General features: G+C 39.3%; 2 protein-coding genes across 2 annotated transcripts; one reads left to right on the top strand and one right to left on the bottom strand.

Moving 5' to 3' along the window:
- Positions 1–625: 625 nt before the first annotated feature.
- Positions 626–6,307, top strand: LOC137037770 (uncharacterized). The gene is made up of 11 exons (XM_067412079.1): positions 626–923; positions 2,275–2,347; positions 2,546–2,729; positions 2,819–3,092; positions 3,166–3,343; positions 4,660–4,736; positions 4,974–5,154; positions 5,229–5,477; positions 5,560–5,731; positions 5,874–6,019; positions 6,100–6,307. Exons 1-11 carry the CDS (start codon positions 657–659, stop codon positions 6,195–6,197), a joined length of 1,899 nt encoding a protein of 632 aa, XP_067268180.1. The 5' UTR covers positions 626–656; the 3' UTR covers positions 6,198–6,307.
- Positions 6,308–7,338: 1,031 nt separating this feature from the next.
- pcdh12 (protocadherin 12) lies at positions 7,339–19,392 on the bottom strand. Its single transcript, XM_067384644.1, has 4 exons — positions 16,013–19,392; positions 14,773–14,864; positions 13,787–13,932; positions 7,339–8,369 (listed from the first exon to the last, which is right to left on the bottom strand). The coding sequence occupies exons 1-4, from the start codon at positions 18,908–18,910 to the stop codon at positions 7,975–7,977; spliced, it is 3,531 nt and encodes a 1,176-aa protein (XP_067240745.1). The 5' UTR covers positions 18,911–19,392; the 3' UTR covers positions 7,339–7,974.
- Between the last annotated feature and the right edge of the window lie 206 nt (positions 19,393–19,598).

Raw genomic sequence — 19,598 nt, 5'->3', positions numbered from 1 at the left:
TCAGTTTATTCATTTGAGGGCACGATTTACTAATTAGTTCCCTCAGTTTATTAATTCGAAGGCACGATTTACTAATTCATTCCCTCGATTTACTATTCTGTTGCTGATAATCCTAATTTTGGCTGCGTGAGATTCTCCAGCTTTGTTGTTGTTGAGCTGTTAAAGCTCCTCCCTCTTCTGGAAAGGGGGCGGGAGCAGCAGCTCATTTGCATTTAAAGGGACACACAAAAACGGCATGTTTTTGCTCACACCCAAAAGGGGCAAATTTGACAAGCTATAATAAATGATCTGTGGGTTTTTTGGAGCTGAAACTTCACACACATTCTGGAGACACTAGAGACTGATATTACGTCTTGTGAAAGGGGCATTATAGGTTCCCTTCAAGAAGCTATAGAATGGAAATTTACCTTGGCATAATTGAATTAAAAAAGTTCTGGAAATAAGCATACATGAATACATAAGAATACATGGAAATAAGCCTCAAACACCATTGTAAAAACAACAACAAAAAAAACAGGCGAATCCCAACATAACAGTCAGGGTCATTAATATGCACGCCCCCAGTATTTGCATACAGCAGCCCATGATCTCGCCAGGCGGAACTGCCGCAGAATCATCGGAAGTTCTGCAGGTATTGTGAAGAAAGAAGAGGATAAATGGCTGATCATGGGAATAAGTGTTATGTTCCAGGCTGTGCAGGGGAAGTGAGCACTTTACACACCCTTCCCGCGGAGCAAAACTGTCAACAAGCATGGCTGATGTTCGTCTATAACCGGATTCCGCAACACTTTAATTCAAAGCTGTTAGTTTGCTCTGCTCATTTCACCACGGACAGCTTCTCTAATCTGGGACAATACCAGGCAGGATTCGCTCGGCGTTTGACTCTGAAGAAGGGGGCAGTTCCTACTATCCTGCCGCATGCGGTAAGTGATTTTATCCAACCATTTCTGATTAAATTGAAAGTTAGTGAGCTAACAGCATTAAAGACAGTTGTCTAGATCCAACGCGAGATGCTATACAGTTAACCTTAGCTAACTAGCAAACTCCAAGTAGAAAACTAAATAGTATGACAAGCTATTTACATATTATTTATTTGCTGCCTGTTTTGTCATATAAATCTACAAAATGCAACTGTAGATACATTTGGCAATCCCTTTTGTCGAATAAAATTATAATTGAGCCTATATTTCACCAACAACACATACCTCAGGAGCTAACTACAGATAGCTCACTATGGCAAGCCGTTTTTACTTTTATTCATTCTCGATTCACTTCTTTATATCAGAAATTATATTTCCTCTAGTAAAAACTATAATTCTTGATATCTGTAATTGTATTTTCACTAGTGAAATGTCACCTATCAGTCACAAATGTCACAAATCAGAAATACAATTCTTACTAGTAAACAAGAAAAAAAAATTATATCAATAATTACATTGTTACTAGTAAAAATGTGAATTTTTTGAAATCAAGAATTAATTTGCCACTTGTTGAAATGTCAGTTCTTGATCGATTTACTAATTCGAGCACTTGATTTACTAATTCGTTCCCTCGATTTACTAATTTGAGCACATGATTTACTATAGTTCCCTAGATTTACTTAATCGAGCACATGATTTACTATTTAGTTCCCTCGATTTATATATCGTGCACACGTTTTAGTAAACCGAGAAAACGAATTACTAAATCGTGTGCTCGATTTAGTCTATTTTTTATTTATTTTTTTTCCTGCATGTCATGTCCGGGACTCCGTAAATTTTTGAAATCTGAAAATGTATTTCTGATAACAATATAATTTCAGATATCGAAAATGGCTTCCTTACTAGCAACAATCACATTCATGATATCTCCAGCTAACATTGTCACTAGTGACTATCAAATTATTGATATCAAAAAATTAACATTGTTACTAGTAGCAATTCAATTGTTGATATCAAGAATATATATTTGCACTAGTAACAAAGTAATTAATGATATCAAAAATCATGATTTTTCAAGTAAAAATTGTACTTCTGATATGTGAAATTGGAATTTCAACTAGTAAGAAATCAATTCTTGATAATTGAATTTTGGTGACATTTCACTAGTGAAAATACAATTACAGATATCAAGAATTTATTTGTTGTTATCAAGAATTCATATCCTGAGAATGAATAAAAGTCAGAACGGCTTGCCATACACTCGCTTAATAGCTAATGTGACCTTCTCCACCACCTAAGTTAAAACGATAGTGATTATACACAAGTATGATTATTTTGCACGCTTGTATTTCAGAGTACATCACTGCCCCTGCGTACAAATGATGTAGGCTGCCAAACAGACGGTCCTGCCCACCTTGAAAACAAAGGTAATGTTACTGATCATGTGCTGCATTATAAGGACAGATGAATTGTGTACATTATGGAAGTGTACTAAAATAAAGTGTATTTTACTGCACTTTTTTCACCTGTGCCGTCTGCGCTGATGTACAGAGATGTGCCCAGTTATTGAAATCTTGAATGGGTTAACTTCATTCCTCTTACTAATTCTGTTTTTTAACATTTAGGTGTACAGGTGACCGTGTCGTCTCAAAGTGTGGCGGTAGGCACCACATCTACTGAAATGTCATGGGCCACAAAACATCCATTTACATCGACACCACTGAATGCTTCAAGGCCAGCCAAAAGAGCCCGTGTTGAATTGGAGGAGGATGAGGAAATGGGCAATGTTTCCTCATACGATCCTGCACGGTCAGAATCATCACAAGTTATATTTCTCTAACAATTCAGTGACTTTGTGTTCAGGTTTTCACTAACAGGCACAATGTTGTTTCTTTCAGTGTCACATCAATGCCAGTCCATAAGGATGAGAAGTTCATCGTTTTTGAAAAATGCCTCCTTAGCCTGTTCGAGACTTGTCCTGTTTGCACCCGGGCTTGTAATGTCCGCCCACACAGAAGAGGGACCTTCATAGCCGTGGACCAGATGTGTCCTCACTGTGAGTTCTTCAGGCAGTGGAGGAGTCAGCCTGTGGTCGGCAGCACCCCTGTGGGCAACCTTCAGCTCTCTGCTGCCATCTATTTCAGCGGAGCTTCCTTTCTGAAGATGCAGAAGGTATCGTATACTTTGTACACACCAAATAAGTCAAAGCTAGACAGGACTAATAATTTTACAATTGTTTTTAAAGGTGTTCAGGGCGATGTACTTGAAAACGCACACATACGACGCTTTTAGAAGGCATGCCAGGACATACCTTGAACCTGCTATCATCCACAAGTGGAAAGAGGAGCAAAGTTTGCAACTGCACTACCTGAGCCAGAACAACAACGTCATTCTTGGTGGTGACATGCGAGCAGACTCGTCAGGTGCAGGGTTTATTTCAGTTTCTCTGTCTATTTAACCCTTTAAGCTCGGAGTGACACACAGAAAAGTAAAGACTTGTAACTCCAAAACTATAGTGAGGATCATTTTGAACGGAAACTTTAAAAAAAATGGATATTCTCATGCTGAGAAACTGCAAATAAACAGCAAAAAAAAGGGGAAAATGTACATATACTTCTAATTTAAAATGTAATATCTCATGAAGAAAATAAAGTAGTGAGATCATTTTTTGGTGATGTAACACTATATGTGAGCTGTATCTGGATCAAATTTTGTGGTGATCGCATGAAATCAAAAGTTACAGCATTTGGAACATTTTTTGTTTTCTGAGTGACATGCACAAAAATAATGACTCATAACTTCAAATCTCTAGCAAGGAGAGTCAAAAGGTTGGTATTTGAAAGAAAAATTTGTAAATTTTTAAATGAATTAAAAAAATTAATTTAATTTAAAAGTAAATTTTACATATATTTCATATTTGACATGCAATAACTAGAAGGAAAATTCTTTTTGGTGATGTTCCTCTATATGTGAGCTGTTTCTGGATCAAATTTTGTGGTGATTGCGTAAAGAATTCAAAAGTTACAGCATTTGGAACCAATGTCGCCTTTTGTTTATCATTGGCGCCCTCTGATGGGCATTTTTAATATCATTATTTCATGTGGAGTAACTCGTGACCGACACATGAGATTCATTTCAGTCTGGATCATCCACCGTAATAATAATGTGCCATTTTCTACAATCTATGCACGTTTCATGAAGTTATAAGCGGAAATGCCACGTGAAAGCTACATTTTAGTTTTAGTTAGCATCTGTGTGTTGAATTATGCTGATTTTGGACTCCTTTTAATCTGCTGTAAATAATGATGTCCAATTTTCACAATCTAAGCATGTTTCTTGAAGTTACAAGCCGAAGCGTGACATAAATGCTGCATCGGTTTATTATTTGCATATAGGTCTTGCGGGGCTTCATGTACAAAAACTCGCTAGTCAAAGCCCAAAACAATTATGCTTGTTGTATTCTACTCAAATGACATGAAACGCATGATAATCTGAGCTGTATGATGCTTTTGACACATTGGAGTACATAGTACAAAAAAAAATATTTCCTAAATTATTAAATTTAGTTTTATTGTTTTTCACGAGAGGTGGTGTCCTGCCGGCCTAAGGGGTTAAACAACTATGATTGAACAAGACCATGTAAATATGCAGATGATGTCTTATAAATGTCTTCTGTCTTATAAATAACTCTGCTGTATTTCAAAATGATTAGTATCTTTTTTCCTTTTTTTAAATGCAGGACATTCTGCAAAATATGGGAGCTACACCATGATGAACTTGCAGAACAACAACATTATAGACATACAGCTGGTGCAGGTATTTGGACTTCATGGATAACTCACTCTTGTCACACACACTACGTAAAAACTGCAAGTATGCTACTTTTTTAAATGTCATGTGGGCCTTTATCTGTAGTATCAGTTTGTAACATCTGCACATTTCAGAGTGAAAATACAGCATGCATAACTTCTGTTTTTCATACACGCTTCATAATAAATATGTAATTTGTGGAGATATTACACATGCTTTTTATGATTGTGTGTTTCTACACAGAGCAGCGAGGTCAGGGGAAGAGTCCACATGGAGAAGGAGGGCCTTAGAAGAAGCGTGGATCTCCTGGAGGAAAGCGGTGTGAAGCTGGACTGTGTCGTCACTGACCGTCACCCCCAGATACGACAGTTCCTAAAGCATCGTAAAATCAACCACTGTTATGACGTCTGGCGCTTGGTGAAAGGTAATGCTTGCATCTGTTACATTTCAAATATGCATACTTCTGAAGAAGCTTAAACTGTAAATTTTCTTCATCAGGACTGTCAAAGAAGCTGGAGAACATTTCCAGAGAGAAGGAGTGTAGTTTGCTGAGGAAGTGGCGTAAGAGCATCACCAACCACCTGTACTGGTCTGCCACCAGCTCGGATTCAGGACCAGAGAAGGTAGCCAAGTGGACCTCTATCATCAACCACATTCAGGACATTCACACACATCCTGACCCGGTGTTCCCTAGGTGTCCGCATGAGCAAAGGGTGTCAAAGGACCGTAGCAAGTGGTTTCAACCAGGTGTGCCTCATTATCAGCATTAATGGAGCATGTTACGTAAATCCTACATTGTGCATCAATAACATTATTGATTTCCCCCAAGGTTCGACAGCACTGAATAGGCTACATAAGGTCCTGATGAACAAGAGAGTGCTTTCAGACGTGAAGAAGCTGAGCCCATGTGACCAGACATCACCTGTGGAGTCATTTCACAAAGTCCTCTTGCAATTTGCACCCAGAAATGTTGTCTTCCCCTTCACCGGGATGCTATGCAGGTACGTCTTGAACACGGGTCAGTACATGACACATGTCTAGAGGTATTATGTATAATATTATGGTAATATTTTCATCATTTTAGTGTTAAACACATTTACTGTATCGCACACAATGAACATTTTGGTGTTGTTTATGCGTTAGGTTGTACCTCGCAGCGATGCACTTTAATGAGAACGCTGTCCGCCCACAAAGGACATCTAGAGCGAAACTTTTGCACAAGCTCCTCTTTCCAAAGGCCAAAAAGAGAGGACGTGCGGTCAGACGAGTAAAAACACAGCCAACATTCTGTAAGCTTTTCCAAAAAATAATGATTTTAAACAACACTTACAAATGTGCAAAGAATAAATGTTCAGATACTTGTTCACAGGCTATGCCATCAACTTGATGAATGCAGTTTTTGAAGAGGATGTCCGTGATCTTCATACAGCGGATTCCTGTGTCTCCGGACCCGTCCGCTCGGGATGAGACTAATCACACTACAGCGGCGGAGGAGGAGGAAACGTGACACTGACTGTATGGACATGGAAAAGTGGCTTCTATTCTTAACTTTGGTTGGCTGAATAAATCTACTTTGAAATCAGTAGGCTACTCTCAGTTCATTACAAACAAAACCTTTCGAATCAGTGGTTCAGAGTCATGTGATTTCAGTAAACGAGGCTTTGTTACATCATAAGTGTTTTGAAACTAACCACTGATTCGAAACAAAATATTCATAAAGCTTCATGAAGCAGCGTTTTGAAGTCGCCCATCTCTAGATATTGTTGAATAAAGTCGCTGTTTTGTTTCTTTTGGTGCACAAAAATATTCTTGTCGCTTTATAATATTATAGTTGAACCACTGTAGTCACATGACTGTTTTAAATATGTTTTTAGTAGCTTTCTGGGCATTGAAAAAAGGGAGTGTTATTGCTGTCAATGCAGGCCATCGGATTTTATCAAAAATATCTTAATTTGTGTTCTGAAGATGAATGAAGGTCTTACGGGTTTGGAACGACATGAGGGCGAGTAAATAATGACAGAAATTTCATTTTTGGGTGAACTAACTCTTTAATCAGGGTTTCTGCAGGTCTTAATTCACTCTTACACAAATTAAGATCTTAAATCAGAGCAGAAAGTCTTAAATTCATAAAGTCATGGCATTAAATGTATGCATTTTAAAAAACTAGTGGTTTAAAAATTAAAGGTTCTTCCTCTGTATATTTGTCCTGTCTAAACGTCTTTAAATCAAGATACATTTAATAGTCTTGAAAAACTGAACAACTACAGTATTTGTCTATGAGTTGAATAAGTTGTATAAAAAAAGTTTTTTCTGAACGCACTGATAAACTCAATTTTGTTTTAAAGAATATGAAACTTCATAATTTATGTATAAATGCAGTAAAATGCAATAAATAAATATTATTATTATTATTTTTTTTATGAATTAAAAAAGCTGCACAATTCTGGATAAAGGAAGACCAAAATATTGAAGAAAGCACACATTCTCAATTTGTGTAAGAAATTAATGAATAATAGTTTGTCAACTTTTTTTTTTCAGTTTTGAATTTGTGTGACTTTTTTATTCGTTGAAAAAGAATAGCACAACAAGTTTATTAAAAATGGTTTATTTCGCTTATATGGTTTACAAACAGAAAAAGTGCTGAAATTATGAATTAAAAAAAAGCACTACACATATACAAAAATGATATTGCAAAAAAAAATTATACATCTTTGTTTTGATATCAATAATTTACGGCATTCAGAGAAAAAGAAGAAACATTCAGAGAATGACTGAATTCTGTCATCAGTGCTTCGCAGTCCTACAGTGAACAAGTCTTGAATTTACAGTGTTCGGCTTATTTCTGACTATTATAGTAGTCAAAGAATCAGTTACAGGGTATGTAACAGTAACAGAAAAGTCCCATAAAAAATAAGCAGACAGGCCAGCAGTGGGCGCTGATCAGACCTGCAGATTTAGTGAGGTTGTTTCAGGGGAATATAAACACTGACTTCCTCATTTCTCCTGATGTTCACTGCATGAATTCAGCTTTTTGCAAACAAATATTTGAAAGGCCTAGGATTATTTCATACACTGAAAGATTTAATCTCATAAAAATATTAAAAGTTCTTGTCATGGCCTGTTCCAGACAGACCTGGTTGAAAAAAAGGAAGGTCATGAGCCGTTATTGTGGGGGTTCAGAGGTCAGGCTCGTGTTCCTGAGGCTTGCATGCATCCCAAAAATGATATAGCATCAGAGATGTTCTTATGGCATAGGGTTGGAATACTGCATCATGGGAGTTTGCCCTTGTTGGCGTGTGGCGGCAGGAGCATCTAAGCCGAGCGAGCGTCTGTACGCGGCCGAGAGTCTGTACAGCACGTCAGCTGGAGGACACGACTGGCCATCGGCCTTCTGCGTCAGCAACATCTCAAACAGAGAGCTCACTTCTGACATCAGAGCGCTGCCGCCCAGACCGCGCTTCTCTGGGCTTTTACCGAACGTGGAGAAGGAAGTGGAATCATCAGGACTGGCCATGGGACAGAGGGCATCAGGGGACGGCGGTCCGTCCGGGACAAACAGGTTTTCATGGTAGTCGGTCGTCAGAGGAAGAGAAAGACGAGCCATCCATGCTGGATCAGGAGTGTCTGAGAACACGTCATCTGCAGAAACAGAGGACAGAGATATGACTTTCTTTGCTCGAAATGAACAAAATGTAAATACATCAGCAATCCTTTTTGTCTTGATTCACCTGTTACAAGTGTTTTATATTTTAGATAAATGCAGCTTTAATATAATATTTACACAAACATTTGACATTTTTGAAGGCTGAATCTTCACTTGTTTACTTGTTTGAGTTTGTGTGGATGAAAAACAGGATGACAGGAAATACCAAGACGAGGTGAGCGTTTATCTTTAATACTGTAAACAGGCGTTTCCTCCGCGCTGCTGTTTAACACACACACTTCAACACAGTGCTGATACAACATCAATAAACAAGGAAATTACCTTCATCAAGCCAGAAGCATTCCACAAATACTTGCTTAAGTGAATAAGGTTCAATTTGGTTATAGCTTGACTCTAATTCACAGGTTTTCTCTCTGTGTGTGTGTGTGTGTGTGTGTGTGTGTGTGTGTGTGTGTGTGTGTGTGTGTGTGTGTGTGTGTGTGTGAAGCAGCTTCTTCAACATGAAGGCATCTGTATTCCATGAAGAACCTTTAAAATCTATGAAACTTTTTCATTGCACTAAATATTCTTTACATGATTAAAATGTTCTTCACATTAAGAAAAAAATGGTTATTTTAAGCACAAAAACAGATGCCATTTTGGTTCCCCAAAGAACCTTTCAGTGATCAGTTCTTAAAAGAGCCGCTTTTATTAGTATGAAGAACATTTTAAAATTCTAAACAACCTTTTTCCACTATAAAGAACATTTGTGAAATGGAAAAGTTCTGTAGATGTCATCCAAGATGTTCATGTCTTTCTTTCTTCAGTGGAAAAGAAATGAAGGAAAACATTCCAGGATTTTTCTCCATATAGTGGACTTCACTGGGGTTCAACGGGTTGAAGGTCCAAATGTCAGTTTCAGTGCAGCTTCAAAGAGCTCTACATGATCCCAGACGAGGAATAAGAGTCTCATCTAGAGAAAAATTCAGACATTTTCTAAACAAAATAAACAATTATATACTTTTTAACCACAAATGCTCGTCTTGCACTGCTCTGTGATGCTCCACGCATGACGTAATCATGTTGGGAAGGTCACGTGCAAACACTAAGTCAAACGCCTTTTACAAAAAAAGGTAAAACAACGATGTCGGACGATTTTGAAGTAGGAGAAAATTTGTTTTTTCGCTCTATAGCGGTACTTCCACCTACGTCACACGTGACCTTTCCAACATGATCACGTCATGCGTGGTGTGGCTGTTTTATAAAATCAATATGACAATTGCAGTCATGCTGATATTCAAGAAAACAGCACTCCTGCTTGTGCAATATTGCTTATATAATTATAATATATATAATTTGGTATAAGTATAAGACATAGACATCCACTCTCAAGATGTGTTTCATCTCAGAGCAGTGCAAGACGAGCATTTGTGGTTAAAAAGTATATAATTTTTTCATTTTATTTTTTTTAGAAAATGTCCGATGGTTTCTCTAGATCAGACTCTTATTCCTCGTCTGGGATCATGTAGAGCTCTGACATTGAAACTGACATTTGGACCTTCAACCCGTTGAACCCCAGTGAAGTCCACTATATGGAGAAAAATCCTGGAATGTTTTCCTTCATTTCTTTTCCACTGAAGAAAGAAAGACATGAACATCTTGGATGACATGGAGGAGAGTAAACTATCATTCTGAAGTGAACTAATCCTTTAAAGGTTCCTCATGGAAACATCAACGCCAGTAAAGAACCTGGAGCTCTGAAACCACCATAACTCTGACAGTTTTACAGCTGTTCTTGAGGGTCACAGATTTTAGGGTTTTAATTAAAGATGGGGAGAAACAAAAGCTTTGTGTGAGTAAAGATCTGAACGCTGATCAAACGAACCACATCAGAGCGGCCAAGACTTCCTCTCTCTCTCCACAGCCCTTCCTGCACACCTCTAAATTCACATTATTATTCACTAATTATTAAATGGGCCATCACACATTTCCTTTCTTTTATTTCACAAATCTCCCTCTTCTTACACAGCCTCATAAATAGTTATGGAGGGAAATTGTGGCGTCGTTAATTCGTCTAAAACGGTTAAACCCATTAACCCACAGACATGGTTAAAATCCCCAAAAGAATCCAACCACATCCAAACAACCAAACAGCGACATGTGTGCGACATTCACCGCTTACTGAATGATGATTAAATCTTATATAAACCTATATATAAGTTAGCGTTTTAGTTATCCTTGCTGTGAGCGAGTTTTGATCCGATGGCCTTCAAAGGAAGAGACAGAAAGATGTTTATAACACACACTCACTTTCTCTGTCCTTAGGGTATGTTAAAGGGTTAACAATAAGGGTTAAGACATGAAGAGCCCAAGGACATGTGGATTATCGTGTGAGCAGGTGTGTGTGTGTGAGGATCACCCTTGAAGTCGATCTGCTAAAGGGGTTACGATCATTCAGAGAGTGTGAGTCAGTGGTTAAATCTGAGATGACTCCATAAGAAGAGAGGGAATTAGTATCTGCATGCTTCAGAAAGAAAACCCCTTACAATAAACACTGTCTGTGTTCAACACCACGACCAGATGAAGTTCAGTACTGACTCAACCAAACTGCTAAACACACACTCGATTCCTAAACCGAGTGAACTTCTAAGGTTCTTAATTGTCAGTAAGTGGAACACTCTACATAGTCAGCAGATCCGCACACTACAGAGAGAGATCTGCACGTGAAGTACGCACACTTACATCTGATTCCAGAACAGTTTGATAAAGAACACACAAATATTACACAGACAAAATTCTCTCACCATCTTTATCACAATGCATTCTTCAGTTCTGTCATTTTACCAAAACTAGAGTGTTTAAAGTTACCAATTATTATACTATAAAGTTTCCCAATGTCTCCTACAACATCTCGTAATATCCACTGGAGCATCAGCTCTTTTCTCTCAGTGTCTGAACAGTTGGATAAAGGATTCAGTCTCTCTAAACCATGCCTAGGGCCCTATTTTACTGATCTAAGCACATGGTACAAGTGCGCTTAGTGTGTGTCCGAATCCCTTTTTGCTAGTTTAACAACAGGAAAAACGGTTGGTGCTCCCGGCACATGGTCCAAAAGGGTTGTCCCTATTCTCTTAATGAGTCATGGGCAGTGCTGGGTTAAGTTACTTTTAAAATGTATTTCACTACAGATGATAAAATACATGCTTTAAAAAGTAAATTGTAACGTATTTTGTTAGATTACCCAAATTTTGTAACTTAATCTAAATACTTTAGAATACTAATAAGTATGTAGGCTAACACAAAAACAAGGAAATTCAGTTTTTATCTGACAATTCTGACTTTTTTTCCCAGAATTGGTGATATAAAGTCTCAATTTTCCAAAAAAAAAGTCAGAATTGCGAGATATATACCAGAATTGTAAGATATAAATTCGCAATTGTGAAAAAAAGGCTGAATTTCAAAAATCTGACGTTATAACTTACAATTGTGAGTTTATAGTACATCTCCCAATTCTGTCTTTATAAAACGCAATTGTGAGTTTAAATCTCGCAATTCTGAGAAAAAAAGTTTTGATATAAGAATATAAGAATTTTGAGATGCAAACTCAAAATTGTAAGGAAAAAAGCCAGAATTGTTGGATAAAAAGTCACAAATACCATTTCTTGCAATTGCAAGGGACTCACAAACAACTATCGCAAAACATGAAAACAGTCATGGATCGTTCAGGTAACGTCAGACTGTTAAGATTCAAGGATGTGTCAGTTTTTGAATGGGGCAGTTTTTATAAATTCAGTCATTTTGTCTTGTGGAGTGTATGTAAACGTCTGTTACGTGAAATAAGCTTATTCAGGACAGCATTAAATAAAAATAACATGCAATTTTTACGATCTCTCTTATTTTGTTAAAATTATTAAAATGTTGCATATTCTGCAAGTGGTATGAAACTTAGCCTAGCTTTGGATGCTTTTGCAGTGTCAGAGAATCACCAATTGCTGTTTTAATTGTCCGTCACAGTTTATATTAATGTTTAAATGAAATAAATGGTATTAAAATTCAAAGTAATCACTTTTGTAATCTAAAATACTTTTTGAAAATGTAACTGTGATGAAACTGTACAGTTTCTAAAATTTCGTATTTTAAATACGTAACTAAGTTACATGTATTTCATTACTCCCCAAACCTGGTCATAGGTGAGTTTTGGGCGTAATGTGCAATAAACCAATAAGAGTCTCATCTCCGCTATTTACCATTTGCTATTGACATGGCGGAATTTGCAAGTGGAACAACTGAACAGATCTGCTCATGCGTGAGGTTAAAGAACATCTACGGGACAAGCCAGATTCCACCAAAGCATTTTTATCATCATGCACATAATAATAACCTTTTATCTTTAATATTTGGCATGTCTGCTGCTCCCTTTAAATAACAAACAAATACCGCATCATCGAGTTTAGAGCAGGTTTTTGTTGGTCAATGGCGCAGTCGTTTTCAGTTTCCTCAAAATAGCAACACGCCAACAATGCACCTGAACACACCTCGTTTTCTGACCAGCACGCCCATGGGCGAACAGATGGGCGCAAATGCATTTGCTATTTAAACAACGTGGCGCTGAAACTAGCAAAAAACACTGGTCTGCTCTGCTCTGATTGGTTTGTGCAGGAAGTAAGACTGGAATTACTGATGACTCGTTTAAGGCAGATCAGAATCAGTTCTTTCTCTTTGGGAGGCAATAACAATATCTTAAATTCACAAACAGCTTCATTTCACACTACAAGAAAGGTAATATCAGAAAAAGCATAATTGAAGGCAACTTAATGTTGGGACACCTATGAAGCCTTGTTTTTGGACAAGAGTGGAAAACCTCAGAGACAGCAGCATGTAAAATCATTCACTGTGTCAAATCTTTGATTTGGTGGAGATCAGCACTGAGTTAAAGATTTGAAGTAAATCTGCTCAGACATCAGAGAGATTAATTTAGAAAAAAACAAACTAGACCTTTGATTCAGGAGAACAAAAAAGGTCCCCATTAATTTAGAGCGAGCTAATCCTCAGAACAATAGAGGGAAGGAACTGCACACAAACATTTACTCTATACATAGACAAAGGAAACACAGCAGCAGAAATCTCACTATATTACATCCAGATCGACAGACTTTACTTATTTGTTGTCTTACTAGACTGTATATGGAAACAAATGTGGTAAACAGGATGAATGTGAGATATCTGGAAATCACCCAAGTTTTAGTTGTGGACTTTTGATTAATAGACAAAAACAGTGAGAGAATATTAAAAATATCTTCAAAGAAAGTCTTATGGGTTGGGAATAAAGTAAACAATGGCAGAACTGTCATTTTTGGATGAACTGTCCCTTTAATTCAATATCAATAATTCTTTTAAAAGTATGAACATTTACCAGATGTCAGCAGATTATTGAGGCCTTCTTCATATAAGGGGTCAACAGGCGAGTCTCTGCCGGTTTCCCAGTCCATATCACCCATTTCACTCTCGCCATGACCGCTGTCTTTAGTGCTCAGCCAATCAGCATCCCGATCCCCAGACCTACAGTACACAATGAGAAAGCAGTGAGAGTGTTTCAGAACATGTTTCACCATCATAGTAAGTGAAAGAGCTCAGAATGACCGTAAGATGATTAAATAGGCAATAGAGTTGAAGTACTTCAGTACCAAGTTCAGGTGCATTGTTGGCGTGTTGCTATTTTGAGGCAACTGCGCCACTGACCAACAAAAACATGCTCTAAACTCAATGATGCGGTATTTTTTTTATTTAAATATCATGGTATTTTAATATGGAGACCATTCAGTACCATGGTATATTGAATGGTATACACCGTCACTGTACCATGGTGCCAGAAGGACACATTTTTGTAAGGAAAACTCAGGTGAAGCAGTGTGATTATCTCTAATATCAGTTAAGTAATGTTTCACAAAGCTGTGATTTTACTTAAAGCTAAAATAATCTTAACGCTGAAACTCAAACAATACAGCACACAGCAGAAGGAAGAGTGACTGCGCTGCCTTTGTTTTAAACAAGCACATTCCTGCACAGATGAGTCACAGTCTACGCTTTCTCTTCTTGATTCTGAATGAACATAAGTGAAATTCATAGAAACAGTAGTGTATTCTGCCAGATACCAATCTGTGTGTAAAGTAAGACAGAGTCTGATGGGATACATCATACTCACTGACTGACGGTTACTTCCCTTTTTACCAGAAATCTACCTGATAAAATCTTGGCTTCTGAGATGGCTATTGTGATAGTGTGGTTATTGTGGTATTGCTTTGTGTTGTGTGCTTAAGTTTAGGGATGAGTACTACATTTACTGTCTGTTTGGTCAAGAGCTTGTATAAATAGTCAAAAGGAAGTTAAAAAAAGGTTTACCGGCCAGTTCTGTGAGAATACTTGTTTCCGCGGAAATTTGGTCGAGGCTGAAGTTGTCCTTGATGCAAAAGTGACAGGAGCTGAGACACCTGCTGTAGAATTAAAAACACACAAAATGTATAAATTATTATATAGGGGAATTTGACACTATTTGACACAATGACACTATTGATTATGAATTTTCACAAAATGTAAAAGTATCAACAAATGTTCTACAAGATGTCACATATGCAACGCCTAACAAGTTTAAAGGCCATTTGGATTTGCTGGAATGTCATAATTCGTGATATCATTTTGCAGATTAAGCCACAACATAGTAGACGGCCAGCCTACATTAAGCACTCTGGGATGGGAAAATGGGTTAGAGAGATTGTTAAGTGAAGTGGTGTGGGGAGACAGGAAGCTGTTTCTACACAGGGTCTATTCTTCTAGAGGCTATTTCCTTCCAGGATACACATAAGAAACCCAGCCTTGGCTGCGAGGACAGGCACCGGTGACATTTCAGCCCCTTTCCTCTGCAGCCGCCATAGGACTAATTTGCCAACTGGGCCAAGTGAGCGAGGGAGGGTGGATTAGAGAGGAGGAAAAGAGAAGGGGTGGGGGAGGTCAGGATAAACGCTCTTCCTGACTGTTCACGTGAGGACTCAAACCTGTGCCAGGACCTTTTGTTCTGCTAAATGCTTTGGTAGAGGTAAGCATCTGGGTGGATACAGACCCAAAGGATACACCGTTTGACTAGCACAGCACTTTTGGTATTTTGAAATATAAGCTGGTGAAAAGTAGTTCTTTGTTTTCATTTAATGAGAATCAGATCAGTACAAGCAATTTGTTGCTGACTCCCTCCAGCCCATACATGTCTGAGAAGTATAATCTTACGGTGCAGAAGTATCTAAGTAGCTTCCCCCCCAAAGGACAACCGTGGAATCTGTATTTTCTTCTCACATTCAGTATGACTCTGTAATGTGATAATGTTGAGGATTGGCAGAGTTTTCTCCTGAGGCATATTAAAGGTTTAAGTTACTGTGTGACACTGAACTGTTTCTGAATACACTTCATCATGCCTTCATCATCTGTCAACTGTCCCCTTAGGCTGCTATAGATATGAGGCAGTACAACTGGGAAAACTATCATCTACTTGAGCTTATATGAACTGGAGTGCCTTGAAATCCAACCCAACCTTCAAATGTATTTTCATATCTGAAATGTTAAAACAGTTTTTAAAAAAGACAAATTCTCTTACTTGCACCTCGGGTGAGGCAGAGGACAGTTCAATAGAACCGTTCTCTGCAAAGGCCGCCATAGAGAGCCGAACGAGGTTCCTCAGGATCTGCCTGTGGTCTGACTCCTCCATCCTTCCTTTTTTTTCTGTGGTCTTTGGTCTCCGTAATGTGGCCTGATTACTGGGAACTGAAGCTATACTTTGTGAGGGGTCCATGGTAGTGGGCTTGACTTCGTCATTTTTGTTTCTTCTGAGTGTGCTGGTCTGCGAGTTTGCGAACGAAGAAGAGGAAGGATTCCTGGTCTTTTGCAGGGTTCGATATGGTGTTCCTGGGTTATAAGGAAGTGTTCCATTCCACTCTATGCTTCCAGGCTTTCTGAGTATCTTGCTTTGAGTGAGTGGTGGGTTCCCATCCATTTCCATATGGGCTTGATTCTGAGTCATGCGAGCAAGGGTTGGTGTAAGGGTAAATTGGCCCTGTTGATGTGTTCTTTCCACTAAGGGTAATGTAGATGACAATGCCGCAGCTTCATCTTCTTGTGGGGTTTCTTTACGCCCCCGAAGCGCTGGTACCAACTGGATGTCAGTTTTGCGAATGTGCTTTTGAGGCCGTCTTGGGTGGCTGGTGTAGGTTGACTCAGCTTGTCTACAATTGTAAGCACGGTTGTCCCGTTTGTCAGGATGACAGAATGTCTTGGCCAAAGCAATGGCTAGAAATAATACTAAGCAGGTTGATCCAAGGCAGATTGCCAAAAGCATTGTAAAACTGTACTTGGACTGGTTATCATGAGACAAGTTCTTCAGGTGGTCACGCAAGTTGATGAAAGATACTTCCAAAGTGGTTCTTGTGGTTAGCATAGGTGTTCCCATATCTGACACTGCTATGCCCAGCTTAAAAGTTCTGCCAATCAATTCTGTGGCATTAGATGTGTTCACATAGAGCTGCCCAGAAGTTTTGTCCAGAAAAAATATGTTAGAAGGGTTGCCATCTGTTATTCCAAAACTGAGTCTTCCATTGAGACCAGAATCTGGATCACTAGCCCGAATGGTAGTGGCCAGAAAACCTTCGGGTTTGTTGAGGGAAGAGTAATTTCTTGGTTTGTGGAAGTTATCCTCCAGAGATTTATCTCCAAGTTCAGTCACAATCTCCCCTTTGTCCACATTCACTGGGACACTTAGCTGTGCAACTCCCTTCTTGGGTGGTGGCTCGTGGATTATGGGGTAATTGTCATTAACGTCCTGTATCTCAACCAGCACTGTTGCACTACTGGTCATTGGTGGGAATCCTTGATCTACAGCCTCCACAATAAACGAGTAGGAATGGGATTCCTCATAGTCTAATGTTTGCTGGACAGTAACAGCCCCACTTCTGGGGTGGACAGAGAAAAATGCTGTTGGTGTCCCCAGTTCATTTGACTCTTTAATGGAGAATGATACCCTTCCGCTGTGGTCCAGGTCAACGTCATGCGCCTCCACAGTCAAGAAATGAAAGCCAGGTGTGTTGTTCTCTTTGAGGACACTCCGGTAGTGACTTTTGGTGAACTTTGGTGCGTTATCATTTTCATCCGCAACACGGACAGTCATGTGCTTAATGCAGGACAGGGAAGGATCACCTCTGTCTTGAGCTAGAAGAGTAAGGTTGTATTCCATTTGTCTCTCACGGTCCAGAGTATCATTGGTTACGACCATGTAATTGTCTCCATGGATTTGTTTGAGTCTGAAGGGGCCAGATCCACTCTGAATGTGCACTCGTACCTGCCCATTTGCCCCAGAGTCAGCATCAGATACAATCACAAGGGCAAGGAAAGTTTCATTCGGTGCTCCCTCTGAGACCGTTGCGAAAGGGGAATCGGGTGGAGTCCATGTTATATGTATCCGGGGAGCATTATCGTTGACATCTAGCAATTTGACCTGCAACTTGTGGTGGGACGGGATAGCATTGGGCCCCAGATCTCGAGCTTGGATGTCTACCTCATACACCTTCTTTTCTTCAAAATCTAAATGGCCTTGTAAAGTCAAAGCACCTGTTTTGGGATGGATGCTGAATAGTCGTTGCACTTCCAGTGGGGCATGTTTACTAAGGGAGTACTCAACCTCCCCGTTAGCACCTTGATCAGGGTCTGTAGCACGGAGATTAATGACTATGGTCCCCAGAACTGTGTTCTCTGCAAGCTCAATAACTGGTGGGGCCTCCTCAAATACAGGACTATTGTCATTGGAGTCGAGAATTGTGACTATGACTTTAGTGCTGCCTGATTTTGGAGGGTTTCCTTTGTCCCATGCTGTCAGAACCAGTTCTAAAGATGGCTGCAACTCCCTGTCCAATTCTTTGATGACCACTAATTCAGCCTGCTTGGCCCCTCCAGAGGTACGGACATCCAAAGCAAAGTGCTGGTTGGAAGACAGGGAGTAAGTCTGCAGGCCATTAAGCCCCGCATCTGGATCTACAGCATGGTCCAGAGGGATGCGCATTCTTAGCGAGGCTGTCTCCGAGATCTCCACCTCCTGTACTAGACTGGGGAAGACTGGGCTGTGGTCATTTAGGTCCATCACCTCCACATGAACTGAGAGTAAATGCATAGCACCATTCTTTCTGTAGAGAACATTGAAGGCCAGTTCACAACGTTCTGCTCCCGAGCAAAGCTCCTCGCGGTCCAGCCTGCCTAGTGTTGACACGGTACCGTCCCTTGAAGCAACTGTGACTGGTGGGGCATGCACATGCTGGACGACCTGGAAGTTTTCCAGTGACCCTGTCACCCCACGCTCACGTAGGTCATCCAGGAGGCGACCCACCCTTGTCCCTGAGGGCTGTTCTTCCCAGACGCGATATTGGATAATGAGGGGAGCAGTGGCCATATTGTGGGCGTAACAGGGTGGACACTCAATAAGAGCAGCCAGAAGAAGCAAAACCTGGAGCATGACTGTGTGTGAGGTTTCCTGTTTCCTTTTAGTCAGAGTCAGATGTGCTAAGCACCTAGATAGTCATTCTAATGCATCACAAGGCATCTACAATTCACAAAAGATATTCAAAACCTAAACTTACTCTATGGTTAAAAAGAAATACTAAAAAGCAGAAAAATGCTTTTGTTTAGTTAAAAATAAGTTATTATGGAAAAAGTACTCTATAAATTACCATTTACAGTAAACTTAAAAATGAGAAACATGAAAAACTTTAGTTACAACTTCATAGAAGTGTTACCCTTAAAACTGAGTTTTACTGATATCAACGGACACATAATATATAAATATTAAACAATATACAATCATGGTAAAATACTGATCATAATTCACAGAACAAAAGCACTTTTATAAAAGATTTTTTCTTCTGATTTGTAAATACAGCTATCCCCTTCAGCCAAATCAATGTTATTCTAAAGCACTACTCACACACAGCAGCTGCTTCCCGGCTCAGGACTCCACATAAAGTGAGGAACTGTGGAACTTAGTGGGCTGGGATGGCACATTCAAGGGGGAACGGCCTGCAAGCCAATGATAAATATTGAAGGAGGAGTGTACAGTGCTGCTTAACTCCACCCATCTGAGAAATCAACGGTGTGCTTTTAACGAAACATGATCCCACTTCTTTCATTCCCTGCCTCCAGCTCTT

This window comes from Chanodichthys erythropterus, chromosome 1 (assembly GCF_024489055.1).
Source record: "Chanodichthys erythropterus isolate Z2021 chromosome 1, ASM2448905v1, whole genome shotgun sequence".
Lineage (NCBI taxonomy): Eukaryota > Metazoa > Chordata > Actinopteri > Cypriniformes > Xenocyprididae > Chanodichthys > Chanodichthys erythropterus.
This window is presented reverse-complemented; position numbering and strand designations above follow the sequence as displayed.

Bases quoted from the DNA above. Each gene is read 5' to 3' on its own strand.
- LOC137037770 (XM_067412079.1), top strand. From the start codon at position 657: ATGGCTGATCATGGGAATAAGTGTTATGTTCCAGGCTGTGCAGGGGAA. The intron at 5,155-5,228 runs GTAATGCTTGCA...TTTCTTCATCAG, and splicing joins CGTCTGGCGCTTGGTGAAAG to GACTGTCAAAGAAGCTGGAG. The intron at 5,732-5,873 runs GTACGTCTTGAA...TTTATGCGTTAG, and splicing joins TTCACCGGGATGCTATGCAG to GTTGTACCTCGCAGCGATGC.
- pcdh12 (XM_067384644.1), bottom strand. From the start codon at position 18,910: ATGCTCCAGGTTTTGCTTCTTCTGGCTGCTCTTATTGAGTGTCCACCC. The intron at 13,933-14,772 runs GTAAACCTTTTT...TGTGTACTGTAG, and splicing joins TATTCTCACAGAACTGGCCG to GTCTGGGGATCGGGATGCTG. The intron at 8,370-13,786 runs GTAAATGTTCAT...CTGTTTCTGCAG, and splicing joins CAATAATCTGCTGACATCTG to ATGACGTGTTCTCAGACACT.